Source organism: Elgaria multicarinata, chromosome 6 (genome assembly GCF_023053635.1).
Source record: "Elgaria multicarinata webbii isolate HBS135686 ecotype San Diego chromosome 6, rElgMul1.1.pri, whole genome shotgun sequence".
In the NCBI taxonomy this organism is placed as follows: Eukaryota; Metazoa; Chordata; class Lepidosauria; order Squamata; family Anguidae; genus Elgaria; species Elgaria multicarinata.
In genome coordinates this window covers 102,423,561-102,439,914 of record NC_086176.1, presented here as the reverse complement: position 1 = coordinate 102,439,914, position 16,354 = coordinate 102,423,561, and the positions used below count along the sequence as shown (strand labels likewise).

Sequence of the window (16,354 nt, the reverse complement as noted above, 5' to 3'; positions counted from 1 at the left end):
TTGCAGTTTTCATCTCCACCATGAGCAGGTCTTTTGTAGAACGAATGGGTCTTCATTCAAGACCAAGCCACCTTAAAATATTTTGCATTGCAACAGGGAACAATATATTGTTACTGGGAAAATTCTCCCCACCCCCACCCCGCAACTGTGAGAATTGCAGCAAAGTTTAGAGGAAATAGGAACATTTGAAGAGGGTGGGGGGTGGCATAGGATGCCAGGGTCCCTGCTACTAAAAAAGTGCAGGCACTGCAGCCCTCTGAGGTCCTGGCTCTGCTACACCACTGCTCCTTGGGTTTTTGTCTGTTTGTTATAATTATTTATCCCAAAGTTCCTTTTGTGCTTCTCCAGACTTCTGGGTTCCTCTGAGCAGGCTAATCCTTCCCCCTTGGTGCTGATTTGGCTACATAAGGAACAGTGCTCAGAGAATTGAGTTTGCCACTAGTATATGTGATCGTTGATGATATATATTCAAAATAATCTTATTAGCACTTCTACAGGCAGAGATCCTTAAAATACTGAAAACTGAGCTTATTGCGCAGAATAAAATAAATGCTCTTAGCACCCAGCCAGCTTTAATCAATGGGTATAATTAAGTGATCTGGTGATGATCTTAATGAGTTTGTTAGAGGAACTTATGGCAATTGTCAGAAAGAGTGATTTAAATGCTTCAGTGGGGAAAGGCTCTTGAGCTGATCAGAGATGAGCAAACTTCAAGCTTGCAGGATCACCTCCTCCTCCTCCTCCTCCTCCTCCTCCTCCTCCTCTTCTTCCGGTTCACCAACTGGAGTCAGGTACAAAATAGTGGATCAGGTGGAATGGATACATGCTAAGTATTAAGGAACAGGGTGCTGCTGGGCATCACTGGAGGCTGGTGGCTCCGATGTCAGTGGGGCAGCAAATTCGCTCCAGATTTCAGTCAGAACTAGTCAGAACAAGGCAGATCAACCGTTTAGAATGGGTAAAGAACACGCAAAAGCCAGGAAACCCAGCAGTTGGGGAAAGGGGCTAGGGTCAGAGTCAGAAGGCAAGGCCATCTGGAAAATACCAGAGGCCAGACAGGAACTTCAGGTAGGCTGGATCTGGCCCACAGGCCTGTGGTTTGACACCCCTGATGTGGACAGGTGCACTCTACAAAAAACAGATAGCACAGCTGAAAAATTCTTCCAGGACTGTATCAGTTTCAAGTAGTTCTGGTGGATCCACAATGATCTATGGCCCAACTGGAACCCACCAGAAGAAGAGCCTTTAGTGTGGTGGCCCCTTTTCTTTAGACTGCCCTGCCCCAACATTGGGCTGCTTTTGCCACCTCCTGAAAACAGGAAGCATTCCTTAACTGACCAGCCACCATTATTATTGGTAGTCTGTTTTAAAATAAACCATTTTAATATGTTGTTTTAATGTTTTTACTGGGTTTTTTTAAAACTTTGTGAATCTATTTTAGATATGGAGTGGTATATAAATACTGTAAACAAATAAATAAAGGAAGTAGTCACTCTTTTAAACCTCATTCACGAATCATTCCAGCCATACATCAAACAGCAAAGAGCTGGAAAAATAAAGCCTTGAACAGGACATAGGGGAAGCCTTAACCGTGGAAATATATGGATGCTCTGTTTGGAATTGAAAAGAGCAAAGGCTGCAAATGCATCCTTGGAGGGAGAGAAAAGGGGGCATTGCACTGGGCAGACTGGCGAGGGGAGAGTCAGTCACTAGCAGTGACCGGCCAAGAAAAAGACCTTGGGGTGGTGGTGGACAGCTCAATGAAAATTGTCAACCCAGTGTGTGAAAAAGGCAAATGCCATGTTAGGAATAATTAGGAATGGAATTGAAAATAAAACTGCTAATATCGTACTGCTGTTATACAAATCTGTGGAGCAATCACAATTAGAATACTGTGTACAGCTCTTGCCACCACACACACACACACACACGCGCGGACATTGAAGAGTTGGAAAAAGTGCAGAAAAGGGTAACTAAAATGATTAGTTATTAGTTCTCTATTCAGCCCTGGTTAGGCCTCATCTAGAGTATTGCGTCCAGTTCTGGGCTCCACAATTCAAGAAGGATGCATACAAGCTGGAGCGTGTTCAGAGGAGGGCCACCAGGATGATCAGGGGTCTGGAAACAAAGCCCTATGAAGAGAGACTGAAAGAACTGGGCATGTTTAGCCTGGAGAAGAGAAGATTGAGGGGAGACATGATAGCACTCTTCAAATACTTAAAAGGTTGTCACACAGAGGAGGGCCAGGATCTCTTCTCGATCCTCCCAGAGTGCAGGACATGGAATAACGGGCTCAAGTTAAAGGTAGCCAGATTCCAGATGGACATCAGGAAAAACGTCCTGACTGTTATAGCAGTGCGACAATGGAATCAGTTACCTAGGGAGGTTGTGGGCTCTCCCACACTAGAGGCCTTCAAGAGGCAGCTGGACAAGCATCTGTCGGGGATGCTTTAGGGTGGATTCCTGCATTGAGCCAGGGGTTGGACTCGATGGCCTTGTAGGCCCCTTCCAACTCTGCTATTCTATGATTCTATGATCAAAGGACTGGAGCATCTCCCCTACGAGGGAAGGTTACAACCACTGGGATTGTCTAGCTTAAAGAAAAGACGAGGAAGTGGGGACATGACAGGGGTGTATAAAATTGTGCATGGTGTGGAGATAATGGATTGGGAGACAGTTTTGTCCCTCTCTCACAATACTAGAACCGAGGTGCATCCCATAAAGCTCACTGGTGGGAGATTCAGAACAGACCAAAGGAAGTACACAGCACATAGTTAAATGATGGGATTCATTTCCACAAGATGTAGTGACTGCCACACTTCGGATGGCTTTAAAAGGGGATTGTACAAATTCCTGGAGGAGAAGACTATCAATGGCTACTAATCCTGTATCAGAGGCAGGGTACCTATGTACACCAGTTGCTCTTGAACATGAGCAGGAGGGTGCTGTTGCACTCATGTCCTGCTTGTGAGTTTCCTGTGGGGAGCTGGTTGGCCACTGTGTGAATAGGAAGGCTGGATAGATGGACCCTTGGTCTGATCCAGCAGGGCTCTTCTTATGTTCTTAAGGGAGGAGAGACCAGGATATGAGTTATCCTACAGCCTGTCCAGTCCTGGCAGTGTACCATCTCAGAGGAAAATTCTGTAAAAAAAAAAAAAGGATGGAGAAGGGAAAATTAGCTCTATTGCTCCTACACATCTGCTGGCAGCAGGCTAGGAAGGCATTGGATACTTGGAAGCCTCTGATCTCAGAGGCTTCTGGAGCAATAGCAGCTACTGACAAAGGAGGTCAGAATTTAGAATCACTGAGGGAGGAGGCCATTGAGGGTGTCTCAAACACCGGGAGCCAGCACTGAGCACTGCCAGCCATGGCCAGGGGTACTTTTCTCTAACTACACTTGACATACCAACAGTCTTCTTTCCTATGATATAAACTCCTGGCTTCCATTCTTCACACCTATATGAGATTACTGTCCTGCACTCTCTGTAGGGCTACCTTTGAAGACTGTTCAGATGTTTGACGTGATCCATAGCAACCAAGCTATTAACCAAACCCAGCCAAATTAATACACAAAATCATTAAAAAAAAACTTGCACTGGTTACCAGTTAGTATCTGACAAGTTCTGTGACGCCTGCTGCCTCTATTAGAGACATGAAGAGTCTACCACGAAGAGTAGGGATGTACAGATTTTGGGCTCGTTCAGACAACACGCTAAACCATGCTGCTTAACCACAAAATGTTTAATGGAATGCATTAACCATTTTGTAGTTAAGCAGTGTGTTGTCTGAACGGGGCCTTTGTTAAATCTGTTCCGTCTATTTTGCATGTTGTCTGGTATGTTGTTCAGGGGGCTGGACTCGATGGCCTTATAGGCCCCTTCCAACTCTACTATTCTATGATCTTTCATTCCATCGTCCTCCCATTGTCAGAACTGGATTTTTGCACAAGGTTTTCATTTCTATTCGCAAATACACACCTGCTCAAATGCATATTTGCTCAAATGCCCCCTCCCCAAAAAGCCTAAAAATGGTCCAAAGAATCTGTGCTACTTGGAAAAAGCCAGTGTGCTGTGGAACCCGCAGGTCAGATCCATAGAAATCCGACTTCACCTGAAGCCATTAAGGATTTTTCTGACATCCGCAATGAGGAGACACGCCTTCTAATGGTACAGGAGCCCGGCTATTAACAAAATAAAAAGGGTCAAGTGTATCCACCTCTTTGTGAATGAACCCTGATGATGGATTGGTGGGATTCATTTCCTCCTCTCCTCTCCACCTGTTTCTCTCTTGAGGGCAGGTTTTTGAGTTTCACATAGTAAAGCTAAATTAATGCAATCCCTCTTTACTTGTTTTCCAATTAGCCTAATTGAATTCAGATTGCTTAGAAGAGGGCACCCGAGACGTTTATCTTGATGGGATGACGGTTCTGAGCTCCAGCGATCCTATTAGCTGTAAGGAGAGTGAAAATCCCGGTTGTGTTGCTCCTTCTGCAGCGACAGTGGCAGGAGCTGCCACGTGATGGGAACCCGGTAAGCTGCTCCCCTTCTTCTCGTCTTGAGCAGAAGAGTAGATGCACATTTGACATGGTACCGCAGCCATGTTTGCCATGTGGGAAGAAGGCAGTGTGTTGTAGTGGCTAAGGTGTTGGACTGGGAGACAGGAGACCTGGGTTCTAGTCCCCACTTGGCCATGGAAACCCACTAGGTGACTTTGGGCCAGTCACAGACTCTCAGCACAACCTACCTCACAGGGTTGTTGTTGTGAGGATTAAATGGGGAGGAGGAGGATTATGTACGCGACCTTGGGTTCCTTGGAGGAAAAAAAGTGGGATATAAATGTAATAAATAAATAAAATTAAAAATTAAAAAAGCCCTGACTTCTTAGAAATGGAAAGCAGCCAGGGGTGATACGGTTTTGAGCAGAGGATTGTGGTTAGCAGTTGATCATGTCAGTTGCCATGCTGTGAAAAATCACTTGCTAATTTCTAGAGATTAACCTGTTGTTAAATGTACAAGACTGTGTGAGGCCTATTTCCCCCCCTGGTCAGTTGGCAACCATAAGGGGAAACTCATCTTTCAGTAGTCTGACTCTCTCTCATAAGGTTCCTTTAAAAAGCAGAAGAACACACGTACATCAAATCGGGGAAGAACTCTCCATCCTTTTTGTCTCCACACCAGGGAGTCACAGCTCGTTATCAGTGTGCCAGGCTGCTAGTAAGGCACAGGAACAGGGGCTCTTCGATGACGTGTATTTGACTCTCCACATCATTGATGTTCTCCATGGCCCTTTGCCCTACAGTCTGGTTGTAGATGTGGCACCCAATGAGCTGCCTGGTTGATCAGGGATTTGAAGCTTGGATTCCCATCTCCCTATTAGAAAAAGTTACACCGGTGGAATTTCCGCCCACTACACAATTTTCGAGGGAACGGCATCTCTTAGGAGAAATATGGGCGGCCCTACCTACCATGCCTCCTTCAGCTAAGAGTGAAAGGCTCTATAGATCAAATATGGCCCTGTGGATTTCCTGATAATAGACCAATGTGGCTGGTGGAGTGGCCCTGTGGATATACAGATAATGAGATACTGAGTAACAGGGCCTCAATAGACGAATCATCTCTCTGCCATCAACAGTTCATCCTTATAATTATATTTCAAACCTGTTAACTCCTATCAACCCTTAAATTTGATGGATTCTCATTAGCCACTAGTTTGGTGATTCTGATTGTACTTTCTCCTTTGACCCTTTAAACCACGAAAACGCTGATCCTATGTGTGCTGACGAATTTAATTAGCTCCTTTAAACCACCAGATGCTTTCAATAAGATTTTCGAGATGTTCCTGTCACATTTTAATTCAAAGGTCAAGAGCTTTAGGCTTGTTTAGTGCCGTGTTTTTAGATAAGGTACTTTGCTCTGTGAAGGAGATCTATGGGGAAAGCTCTGGGTGGAAAACTGGGCATGTAAAACACTACAGAGCAAACTTCCCAAACCCAGAGGGAAGAATACTTGAGTATTAGTTTTCCTCTTCCCATAAAGGGAGCTCTAGTTTTTCTTAAATAATAACTGTTTCACTTGTTTTATTTCCCCCTAGTGCAGATACTGCTATCCCCAAGAGTTACCATTTTTGCAGGGGAAGTGGGAGGTCTCCTTTGCTTTTAAACTTAACTAAGGACAAAAACACTTAGACGGGGGGGGGGGGGACTACAACTCCCAGCCTGCCTCAGTCAGTCAAGGGAATACGGGGAGTTGTAGGGCTTTTTTAAAGGTCTAAACATGCATAGGATTGTGTCCTAAATTTAAATATGCTGGTATTTTTTATATATTGACCCTTCTCATTTTTCCTTTGGCCCCACTGTTCAGTTCAACCCACCACTGGAATCCACCCCCCAGAGCTTCTCTGAAATTAGGCCCTTGGCTGAAAGAAGTGTCCAGTCTCTACTTTCAAGCCACAATCCCAAGAAAAGCCCTGCTGGATCAGATCAAAGGTCCATAATTCCACTTTCCATCATGGATCACCAGATGCATCTGGAGTCTCATCTACATGGGCGCTTTGCCCCAGGGTAGCTTTGGAGTGGCGGCCAGTGATCTACACGACGCAGGCGCCATTCCAAAGGGATCCAGGGGCAAAGCGCCAAAGCTCCGCGCTAAAAAAGTCGGGTACTAACCCCAGGCTCCACGCCTCGGGGGAGCAGGGCCAGCACTACCATTAGGCCAACTAGGCCGCCGCCTAGGGCGCAGACCTCAGAGGGGCACAGTACTGACCTTTAAGGCCACAGTTTTATACAAATCAGCTGTTTCAAGAAAAACATAATAAAAGAAAAATATAATAGTTCGGAAACTCTTCTTGAAAAGCTGAATTGAAGTTGGCAATTTTTTGTGGGAGGGTGCAAGTAGCTCGCCTTGCCTAGGCCGCAAAATAATCTGGCCCTGGCCCTGCAGGGGGGGCCTTTTTAGGAAAAAAAAATTAAAGGGGGAAGGGGGCAGACAGGGAGCTCCGGGCTCCACAGTGATACATTTTGAAAATGGGGCTGGGGGAGAGGAATGGGACAGCATGGAGTCAGCCAGCGCTGCCGGGAGCACTGGGGAGGAAGAGGGCAGTCAGCTCTCCTCCCTCTGTTCTCGCTCTAGCTGCCCCGTTCCTCTCCTGCCCCGTTTTTTTTTTAAAAAAAAAAAAACTTTAGATGTGAAGGTTCGCATGTAAAGATTAAAAATAAAAGGGGAGGGAGAGGAATGGGGCAGCCAGAGCGAGCTCAGAGGGAGAGCCGGCTGCCTCGTTCCTCCCCCCCCCGCTTGTTTCCCCTAGTTAGATTTAAATGCAATCCTTCATATTTACAAATAAACAAACCAACCCCCCCCAGACTTTTCCCATTACAAAAACCCCACTTACCAGAGAAGATGGGGGCAGAGGCTCCCAGGCGCCTCTGGAAACCCTCAACTGCACTCCTTCCCATATAGATGCTGAGAAGGAGCATCAATGCCGGCTGCACCCCGGCTCGCACTGCCAGGCACAGCATTACAGAAGCCATATAGACGATGGCTGGGAAATCCACGTGCAGGCCATGAAGGAATAGCTCCTTCCAGCTGCTGTTCCCCATCAACTTATGTATGTATGTATGTATGTATGTATTCCATTTATATCCTGCCTTTTTCCCTCCAAGGAACTCAACATGGTGTACATAATCCTCTCCATTTTTATTCTCACGACCACAACCTTGTGAGGTAGGCTGGGTTGATACTGGAAATTGGAGTGAGCTTCCATGGCTGAGTGGGGACTAGAACCCAGATCTCCCGACTCCCAGTCCAACACTCTAGCCACTACACCACACTGGCTCTCTTGGTGCTGGAGAACAGACATTCTAGTAGTTGCCCGTTGCTGCTAGGAATGGGCATAAACGGGACGGAGAACTGGATTCTTCTGGCACTTTGAAACAGCTTTTCTCGTGCGTGCTGTTCATTTGCGTCTCCTCCCTTAGCCCACACTAACAACTTGATTTTCATGGGAAAATATTGCCCAGCATTGCCATGAGGTGAATGATAAGATTTGTAAGGGATTAGGAAGGATTAGTCAATAATCAGAAACACTCCTAGGCACCTAGTAGATTAGTGGGTCCTGCTTCTTTAATAACAGAGTTTCAGGGATAATTATAGCAAGATGCGACTGATTATAATAAACCTACTTGGCTGGGTGCAGAAGGAAAAGCAACACCAATGCAGGCAGGTATCTATTGGTACCGACATTTATGTTGGGGTTTTGAGTTGGGTGTTGCTCTTTTCTTCTTTCTCTTACAGGCTGTGATAGAGGAGGCAGGATGGGAAGAAAGCTTTGCTTGGACTGAGCATTCTAGGGTGGCATTTGGTGTCTCTCTGTGTGTTTACACACTTCGGATATGTTCTTGAGCGTGTAGATGTCATCTCCTTAACTATCACTATTTGTCTCTACCGGGGCCATTTCAGACGTGCTTAGAGGTGGCTTTGTGATGGGGAACCGTGGAGAGAGGAGGGATAACGGAACCACAACAAGCGGGCCCACCATAAGATCGCTGAGCCACACCACTCCCTGTACTTCCGCTACCTACCCACCTTCCGCGGTTAGATTACCCCCGCATCCTTTAAACAGACATCCCACCACCTTCTGCATGGTTAGGCCTCATCTAGAGTATTGTGTCCAGTTCTGGGCTCCACAATTCAAGAAGGACGCAGACAAGCTGGAGCGTGTTCAGAAGAGGGCAACCAGGATGATCAGAGTTCTAGAAACAAAGCCCTATGAAGAGAGACTGAAAGAACTGGGCATGTTTAGCCTGGAGAAGAGAAGATTGAGGGGAGACATGATAGCACTCTTCAAATACTTAAAAGGTTGTCACACAGAGGAGGGCCAGGATCTCTTCTCGATCCTCCCAGAGTGCAGGACATGGAATAACGGGCTCAAGTTAAAGGAAGCCAGATTCCGGCTGGACATCAGGAAAAACTTCCTAACTGTTAGAGCAGTATGACAGTGGAATCAGTTACCTAGGGAGGTTGTGGGCGCTCCCACACTAGAGGCATTCAAGAGGCAGCTGGACAACCATCTGTCAGGGATGCTTTAGGGTGGATTCCTGCATTGAGCAGGGGGTTGGACTCGATGGCCTTGTAGGCCCCTTCCAACTCTGCTATTCTATGATTCTATGCCAAACAGGCGGGTGGCAGCTGCTCCATTTTGGAAATGGAAAAAATGGCCACCGACCATAGAGATGGTCCGTGGCGGCAAGAGCATCTATGGTCGCCACCATTCCCCCCACCCCCTGCCACAATGCAGAGAAATACCCATGGGGTTCCTGTCACACAACATGGGAACCACCATGGACACCCAATAATCATCTTGCGAAAGATGGGTAGCGGGTGTGGGTAGTTTGCCCACCATGAGGAGGTTAATTCTCCTATCACACAACACACTAACCTAGCATTTTTGAGTGATCCATGGTGGGTTGGTTAGAGTGCTGTCTGAGCAGGCCTCCCCCATCTCTTGTCACACTTCTCCAGAACTCCGCTGCCAAAATCATCTTCTTTTCATCCAGACCACTTGATGCCCATCTTCTAAACCATTCACTGGCTTTCCATCTCCTTCTGTCCAACAGAAGAACCTTGACCCTGCCACTACATGCTCTCATCTTCCTGCTCGTGACCTCCCAACAGGTCCCTTGCCTTTGAGTCCACCACCCAAATGTATGCGAAAGCTTTTCCTCCCCAGAGCTCTTCGGACACTGAATTTGGCCCTTGAACTGAAAAAAGTTCCCAACCCCTGTGTGATGTTTTACTGTTCATTGCCAATTATATAATGTAAATATTTGTAATATTTTAATGATTGTTGCTATTTAGGTTGTAAGTGCTGTTTGGACTTCAGATGGTAACTGATTAATGCTGTTGGGGGAGGGAGGGAGTGAAATGAAGGTGAAGTGAATGCTGATTGGCTGGTGGTTCAAAGGTGTGGATTGGCAGTGAGAGGGAGGAGTTAGAAAAGAGCAGTGGAGTGTGTGTGTGTGGAGATAGAGAGAGGAGTAGAGTCTGAGTTTGTCTGCCTAAGGGGTTAGTACAGTGTAGGATCAATGTGTTTTATTGTTGGGGCGGAGTGGGTGGGAGAAGATAGTGTAGATTAGTGGGTAGCGTAGGCAGGGTTACATGTGATACTCTTTTGTAACCAACAGGTAGTAGGACAAATGAAACCAAAAGCTTTGTAACTGCATAAACTTACTTATTGTTTAATACAAATACTTCTGTTTCATAAACTGGATTGGATTCTTGAGGTAAGGTACAGTGTTCTATGGTGTACCTGAGGTAAGGTACAGTGTTCTATGGTGGCAGTGGTGAAGGACAAGGGTGAATAGAGAGTACCGGGCTGGTGGCTGTGAGGCCAGAAAAGGGTCAGTAAGTCTCAGAGTCAGTGAGCAGCATTCTGACAACTTGTCCCTTAGTTGGGATCCTTTGATTATAGGAAGACCTAAGGGGGTTGTCACACCCTGCTTTGCTGAGCCCCTGCAGTTCAAAATTTACCATTACACCCCTGTATTGGGGTGACCTAGATCATTTTTTTTACTTTCTCCAGGTTAACAAAGAGTCTAGAACAGTGACTCTCAATCTGTGGGAAAGGATCGAATGAGGAACCCAGAAATCCTGGAGCAGAAATGCAGAATTTGAGAGTGGGGGAAGGATTCCATCTATCTTTTTTGTTTTTTTTAAGGGTATTATAGAGCTGGGAAAGGTACTGAAATGGGTCAACACAATGATTCAGAGGCTTTTGGGGGCTTTTTAATTTAGGAAAAAAAGTTAGCATGGGTTGCAATCTTATACACAGTTGCTTGGGAGTAAGTCCCATTGAATTCAATGGGGCTTACTTTTGAGTAGATATGTATATGGTTGTTCTGTAGGATAGACATGATAAGACATAAGAGCCATGCTGGATGAGATCCAGGGTCCACACAGTGGCCAACCAGCTGTCGACCAGGGACCCACAAGCAAGACCTGAGTGCAATAGCAGCCTCCTGCCCGTGTACCCCAGCAATGGGCATATGTAGTCCTACTGCCTCTGATACTGGAGGTAGCATAAAGCCATCATGACTAGTAGCTGTTGACAGCTTTCTCCTCCAGGAATTTGTCTAACACAGTGGTTCCCAATTTGTGGTCCACGGATCCCAGGGGGTCCACGTAACCCACCCATGGGGTCCTTGATACCATTCACATATTCACCATTCATTTCTGGAGTCCACGGATGACGAATTCCTACCAGAAGTAAAACATAACATCACTGAGCACCTGCGTGATTTAGTGACTAACTTCAGAGATTACTTCCCTGCACCTAATCGTGAAAACTCATGGATAAGGAATCCTTTTGAATGTGGTGATGTACAACTAACGACTCTATCTGCGGAAGAGCAAGATGCACTTGTTGACGTGACTTGTGATGGTTCATTGAAATCATTTTTTCAAAGAATATAGACTGGACCAATTCTGGGTGAAGGTTTTTCCTGATTATAAGAAGTTAGGTGAAAAAACTTTGAAACATCTAGTTCTCTTTTGTTCCACATTCCTGCATTGAGCAGGGGTTTGGACTCTCGATGGCCTTATAGGCACCTTCCAACTCTACTATTCTATGATCTTTGTGAACAAACATTTTCGACATTTTGTTATATGAAGAACAAGCATAGAAATCGGCTCGATGTTGATCCAGATTTGAGATTAAAAGTAGGAAATATTGAACCGGATGTGGAAGGGATTGTTCAGGACAAAAAGAGGCATGACTTCCCCCATCACATTTAGGTTTAGTAGCTGCTAGACAAGTCATAATTTGTTTAATTGTAAACTAGACATTAGTAAAATTAAATTCGACTTTATATTCCTAAATAAATAATTGTCATTTTTGCGTGGTAATATCACAAATATCACAAATTTTATGGTCTGTTTTTTAGTATACCTAAAATCCTTTGCTTATTAGGGGCTACCCCTTATTTTCTCCAAAAAATTGCTTCGCACAGGTAACTACCATAGAGATAACAATTTTTTTCAAAAGTAGGGGGTCCATGGCTTGGCATTTGAAAAACAAGGGGTCTGCAGTACTTAGCTAATTGGAAACCACTGGTCTAAAAAATAATGATAGAGTTTATAAAGCAAATCCATGTGAGAAGAAAGTGGAGAAAGAGATGTTTATTTCTCCATCCCCCCACCCCTGGAATTGGATTGGCTGTAGATTCAGGACGGAATCTACCATCTTCTAACTATTTTTATCTACCCTGCCCCAGACTAAGTCTGAGACCTCATACCCAATTACCTGTGAGTAACCAGCTTTGAACTCAATGGGATTTATTTTTGAGTTGACATAGGATTGCACTGTAAAATATTTAAGATATATGCAGGCAACATTGCAGAATTAGGCTGCAATCCAAACAGGGCCGGCCCTAACTCTTTAAAAATAATTTTATTGATTATAACATTTATTTATTGCATTTCCAATCACCAAAGCTCTCTGGGCAGTTCACAAAAAAATCTTCTCTCTTTCAAGGAACTCAATACAGCTTAGGTGATCCTCCTCATAGAATCATAGAATAGTGGAGTTGGAAGGGGCCTACAAGGCCATCGAGTCCAACCCCCTGCTCAGTGCAGGAATCCTCCTCCTCCTCTCTATTTTATACTCAAAACAACCCTGTGACATAGGTTGTAAGTCATCCAGTAAGCTTCATGGCTGAGTGGGGACTAGAACCCAGGTCTCCTGAGTCCCAGTCCAACACTCTGAACACCATCATGAGCCAAAGTGAGCTTGTTGCCTCAGGCAGCAACTGCTGGGTGATAGCAGCAAAGGTGTTGGAGCTGAGTGCTGAGTTCATTTTTGTGAACCACCCAGAGAGCTCCGGCTATTGGGCGATATAGAAATGTAATAAATAAATATAAGCTGGCCTGCTGCTTTCAACACATCATCAGTGTTGAAGAAAAATTCAACTGCCAATCCAGTTGGCTTTTGTACCTGGAATGGACAAGGGTGCCATCTTGTCAGGCCCAGTGCAAGCTCTCTTGCCACCTGAAGCAGAAGAATCCATGCTGCTGCCATGCAACCCTCCCTCCCTGCAGCCGCCACCACCCCAAGCGCAGAGACCCTACGGCCTTTCCTTTGCTGCTGCACAGGGGCTCTCACGAAATCTCAACGGATCTGGACTCTCATGAGATCTTGGTGTATGGCAGAGATGACACCTGTGTCAGCCATGTGCCGAGATCTGACAAGAACTCCAGAGCCCCACAGCAATAGAGGATGGCAGCTGCTCCGAACAGCCCTGCCGGCCGGTTTCTTGCTGCTGCAGATTCCACAGTGGGAAAGCTGGCGGGTCTCTCTAGGACACCTGCTGGAGGTGGGAGTGGGCTCTCCCAGCTGGGACTGAGGACCAACACAACTGTCCGCTCTTCCAGCTCCACCGCTGCATGCAGGCACCTCACCCTGCTTCATGGATGGGCTGGCCCTGTATCTTTTTCTCCACCTCAAGCAGTAAAACGTTTTGGGCCTGCCCTGAATACAAAATTCACATACTTGCGAGCGTGCTGAGTTAGAAGCAAGGATGCAAAGGAGTATGCATAACATTGCATAGGATTGCAATGTTAGACCAAACCATTCCTGATTAAATCAGAATAAAACATGGGAGAGTTATATCAGGAAAAGAGTGCTGGTTAAATATACATGGATTTTAGCAAACAACAACAAACTGTCCCAAATCAGATGCTAGGGAAAACAAGTTTAATAATAATTATGGCTACATTTCCCCTCTTCCATGCTCGATATATTTGAATACCAGCAGCACAATTCTGGCATAAGAGATACAGTCTGGAACATAAACTCATGGATTGTACATTCTGAACAGAGCTTAAAAGCAAGTCATTTTTCTGTGCCTGAAGTAGCCGTATGAAAAACAAACAAACAAAACCGGGACAAGTGAAGCTGAAACTGAGGCTACTTTCAGGTATCATCAACACACCCACCCTCAGTGGTGCAGCTACACAATTTTAAACCCTGGACGTAATGGGGTTTTTTTTGGGGTGTGTGTATGCTATAGGGTGCAATCCTCTGCGTGTTTAGACAGAAAAAGCCCTACAACTGCCAGTGGTTAAGCCATGGGTGCTTCCTTGCCGTACATGTGGGCTTTAAATGTAATTTTTAAAATATCAGGCACATTGAATCGATGGGCCTTTTGAAGGATCCGAAAGACCCAGGAGTTGAATGTTCATTTGAGAGGGGAAGTTTCCTTCTTATCTTACCACCGCATCCTGCACCAATATCATTCCCTCTCCACAAGTTGGAATGTACTATTTGTCAATGCTGGTGTTGCTTTCTCCATGCCTGGGTCAACTGTCCCCATTAACCCCACTCCCACCTCACCCTTTGGCTTGTGAATGTCTTGGCACTCAAAAGCTCCCCTGGAAATCCAGATGCACCATTAATCTATTGTTTTGTATGCCAACCGACAACATGATTCCACAAGGCCTTCTGTATAAATGCAAGCATGAATAGAAGGAGTGGATCTCTTGACAGCCAGAAAAACTGAAACACTGGCCTGCAGTGGGACCAAATTACCATGAGACGCTTGAGGATCTTGTCCAGTTTGCATTGCAACCTGAATCCACACCTCCCTGACTAAAGTGCAGATCTATGTGTTCCGTAGCAGCTGGGGAAGCACAAATTTAGCAGGCAAAGATTTTCCTGGAATGGAAATAAGAGGAGAGAAAAGCTTCACCAGTTAAATTTCTGTCTGCCAGGCTGCTATCAAAAGCACAGTAGCAGGCCTAGACGAAAAAAAGATGGCAGTTCCCTAAGCCCAGGTGAGATGATATTCAGGCTGCTGAAAATTTTAGGTATCACAGAAGCATTGTGTTTTGGTGCTTTTGCATTAGGGATGGACAAATCTCTCCGTTTTGCTTGCTCCCGCATTCTATTTTTTTAAATTGCAAGTTCTTCCCATCCTGTATATGAAGAAATTTGCAAATTATGGTAAGTCCTTATTTAAAAAACGAAACAAAAACCAACCGAATGAAATGCCCATATATCTGCACCAGCCCAATTTAACAGACACAGCTATTCCCAGCTATGAGGAGCCTATTAAAAAGAAAGCAAAAAAGGTAGCAACCTCGATTCAGTACCACAGCCATAGCTGAATACACAGGGATTCAAATCCAGGCTTTTAAGACCAAAGAACTCAAAAGCCCTGGGCCTGGATGGATAAATCTATCAGTTTCAGCTTCTCCAACATTCAGATTTTTTCAACATCAAGTTCTTTCCAGACTGTTTATGAAGAAGTTTGCAAATTTTGATAAGTTCTTATACATAAAACGAACCAAACAAAATTCTTAGCCATCCCTAGTTGTCAGTGAAACGAATATAATGTTCTACATGAGCAACAATCAGACATTCCATGTTTTAAAAATATCTTGAACCCTTTTCTTTTCTAAAAGAGGATTCGACTCTGTCAAACCAAACCTATAAATACAAAACCTATGTTTTATATAGGATGAGAGTACAACTGGGGATCGGTCTCTTTACTCTATGACAACAACACTGCCTACAGGGATGTAATGGGTATCTCTTATTTCAGAACATTACTGCCCAGCGAACTCCATATATATAATATATACTATGTATCTTTAACATTCCTTACCTAGGAGACTTTGTCCTAACAGTCCCAGGTGAGAACTACTATACCCTTCTTAAACCCTGGGAAGTGGAATAATTTGAAGTAGCTTAAAAATACTTCCATTCACTGTTAACAAGGTGAGAGTCTTGTCGTGTGATTCAGAACTTGAAAGTGTGGTGGGCTTTGGTGAACATCAACACAAGCAATCGCCTTTATAACTGCAGGTGCAAGCTTGGATAATTACTTCTCATCTTGGAGTCCCACTAACTCCACCCTCCTCTGACAACAGGTATACCTTATCAGTTTTACATTATTTGGAGAAACAAAGCATCATTCCTTATAAAGGGGTAGAGAGAGTGGTGGGTGGGGCACTGTTGCTTCAGCCATCCATTTCTATCGGGCATTTGTACACAGGTCTTGTAAATGTCTCGACTACATTACAGAACACTTCTGTTCAGCTGCCTGCTTAATATCAGTGAAAGTAGCTTGAGCCTTTTCTTTAATAGCATCCATGTCCATGTTCTGGATGTTCTGAAGCTGTCCAAGAATAGAGTCCTTGTCTTCTTCTTCTACTTGATCATCTGCGACCATTTTCTGGAGGTCTTCTGGCAAGTCCACATCATCTCCAGCCATCTGGATCTGATTCTCATCCAGTTCACTCTGAGGCAGGGGGGAGAACAAAGAAGGGACAAAGCAGAGAACTATATAAATGAAGTTAGGGCA

General features: G+C 45.0%; 1 protein-coding gene across 1 annotated transcript in view; it reads right to left on the bottom strand.

The window, feature by feature from the left end:
• Positions 1-15,963: 15,963 nt before the first annotated feature.
• CPLX4 (complexin 4) overlaps positions 15,964-16,354 on the bottom strand; it is a 30,240-nt gene continuing 29,849 nt past the window's right edge. Inside the window, exon 3 of the mRNA XM_063128688.1 lies at positions 15,964-16,291. Within this exon, the coding sequence (XP_062984758.1) occupies positions 16,064-16,291 (228 nt within the window). The 3' untranslated portion in view covers positions 15,964-16,063. The remainder of the gene's footprint in view (positions 16,292-16,354) is intronic.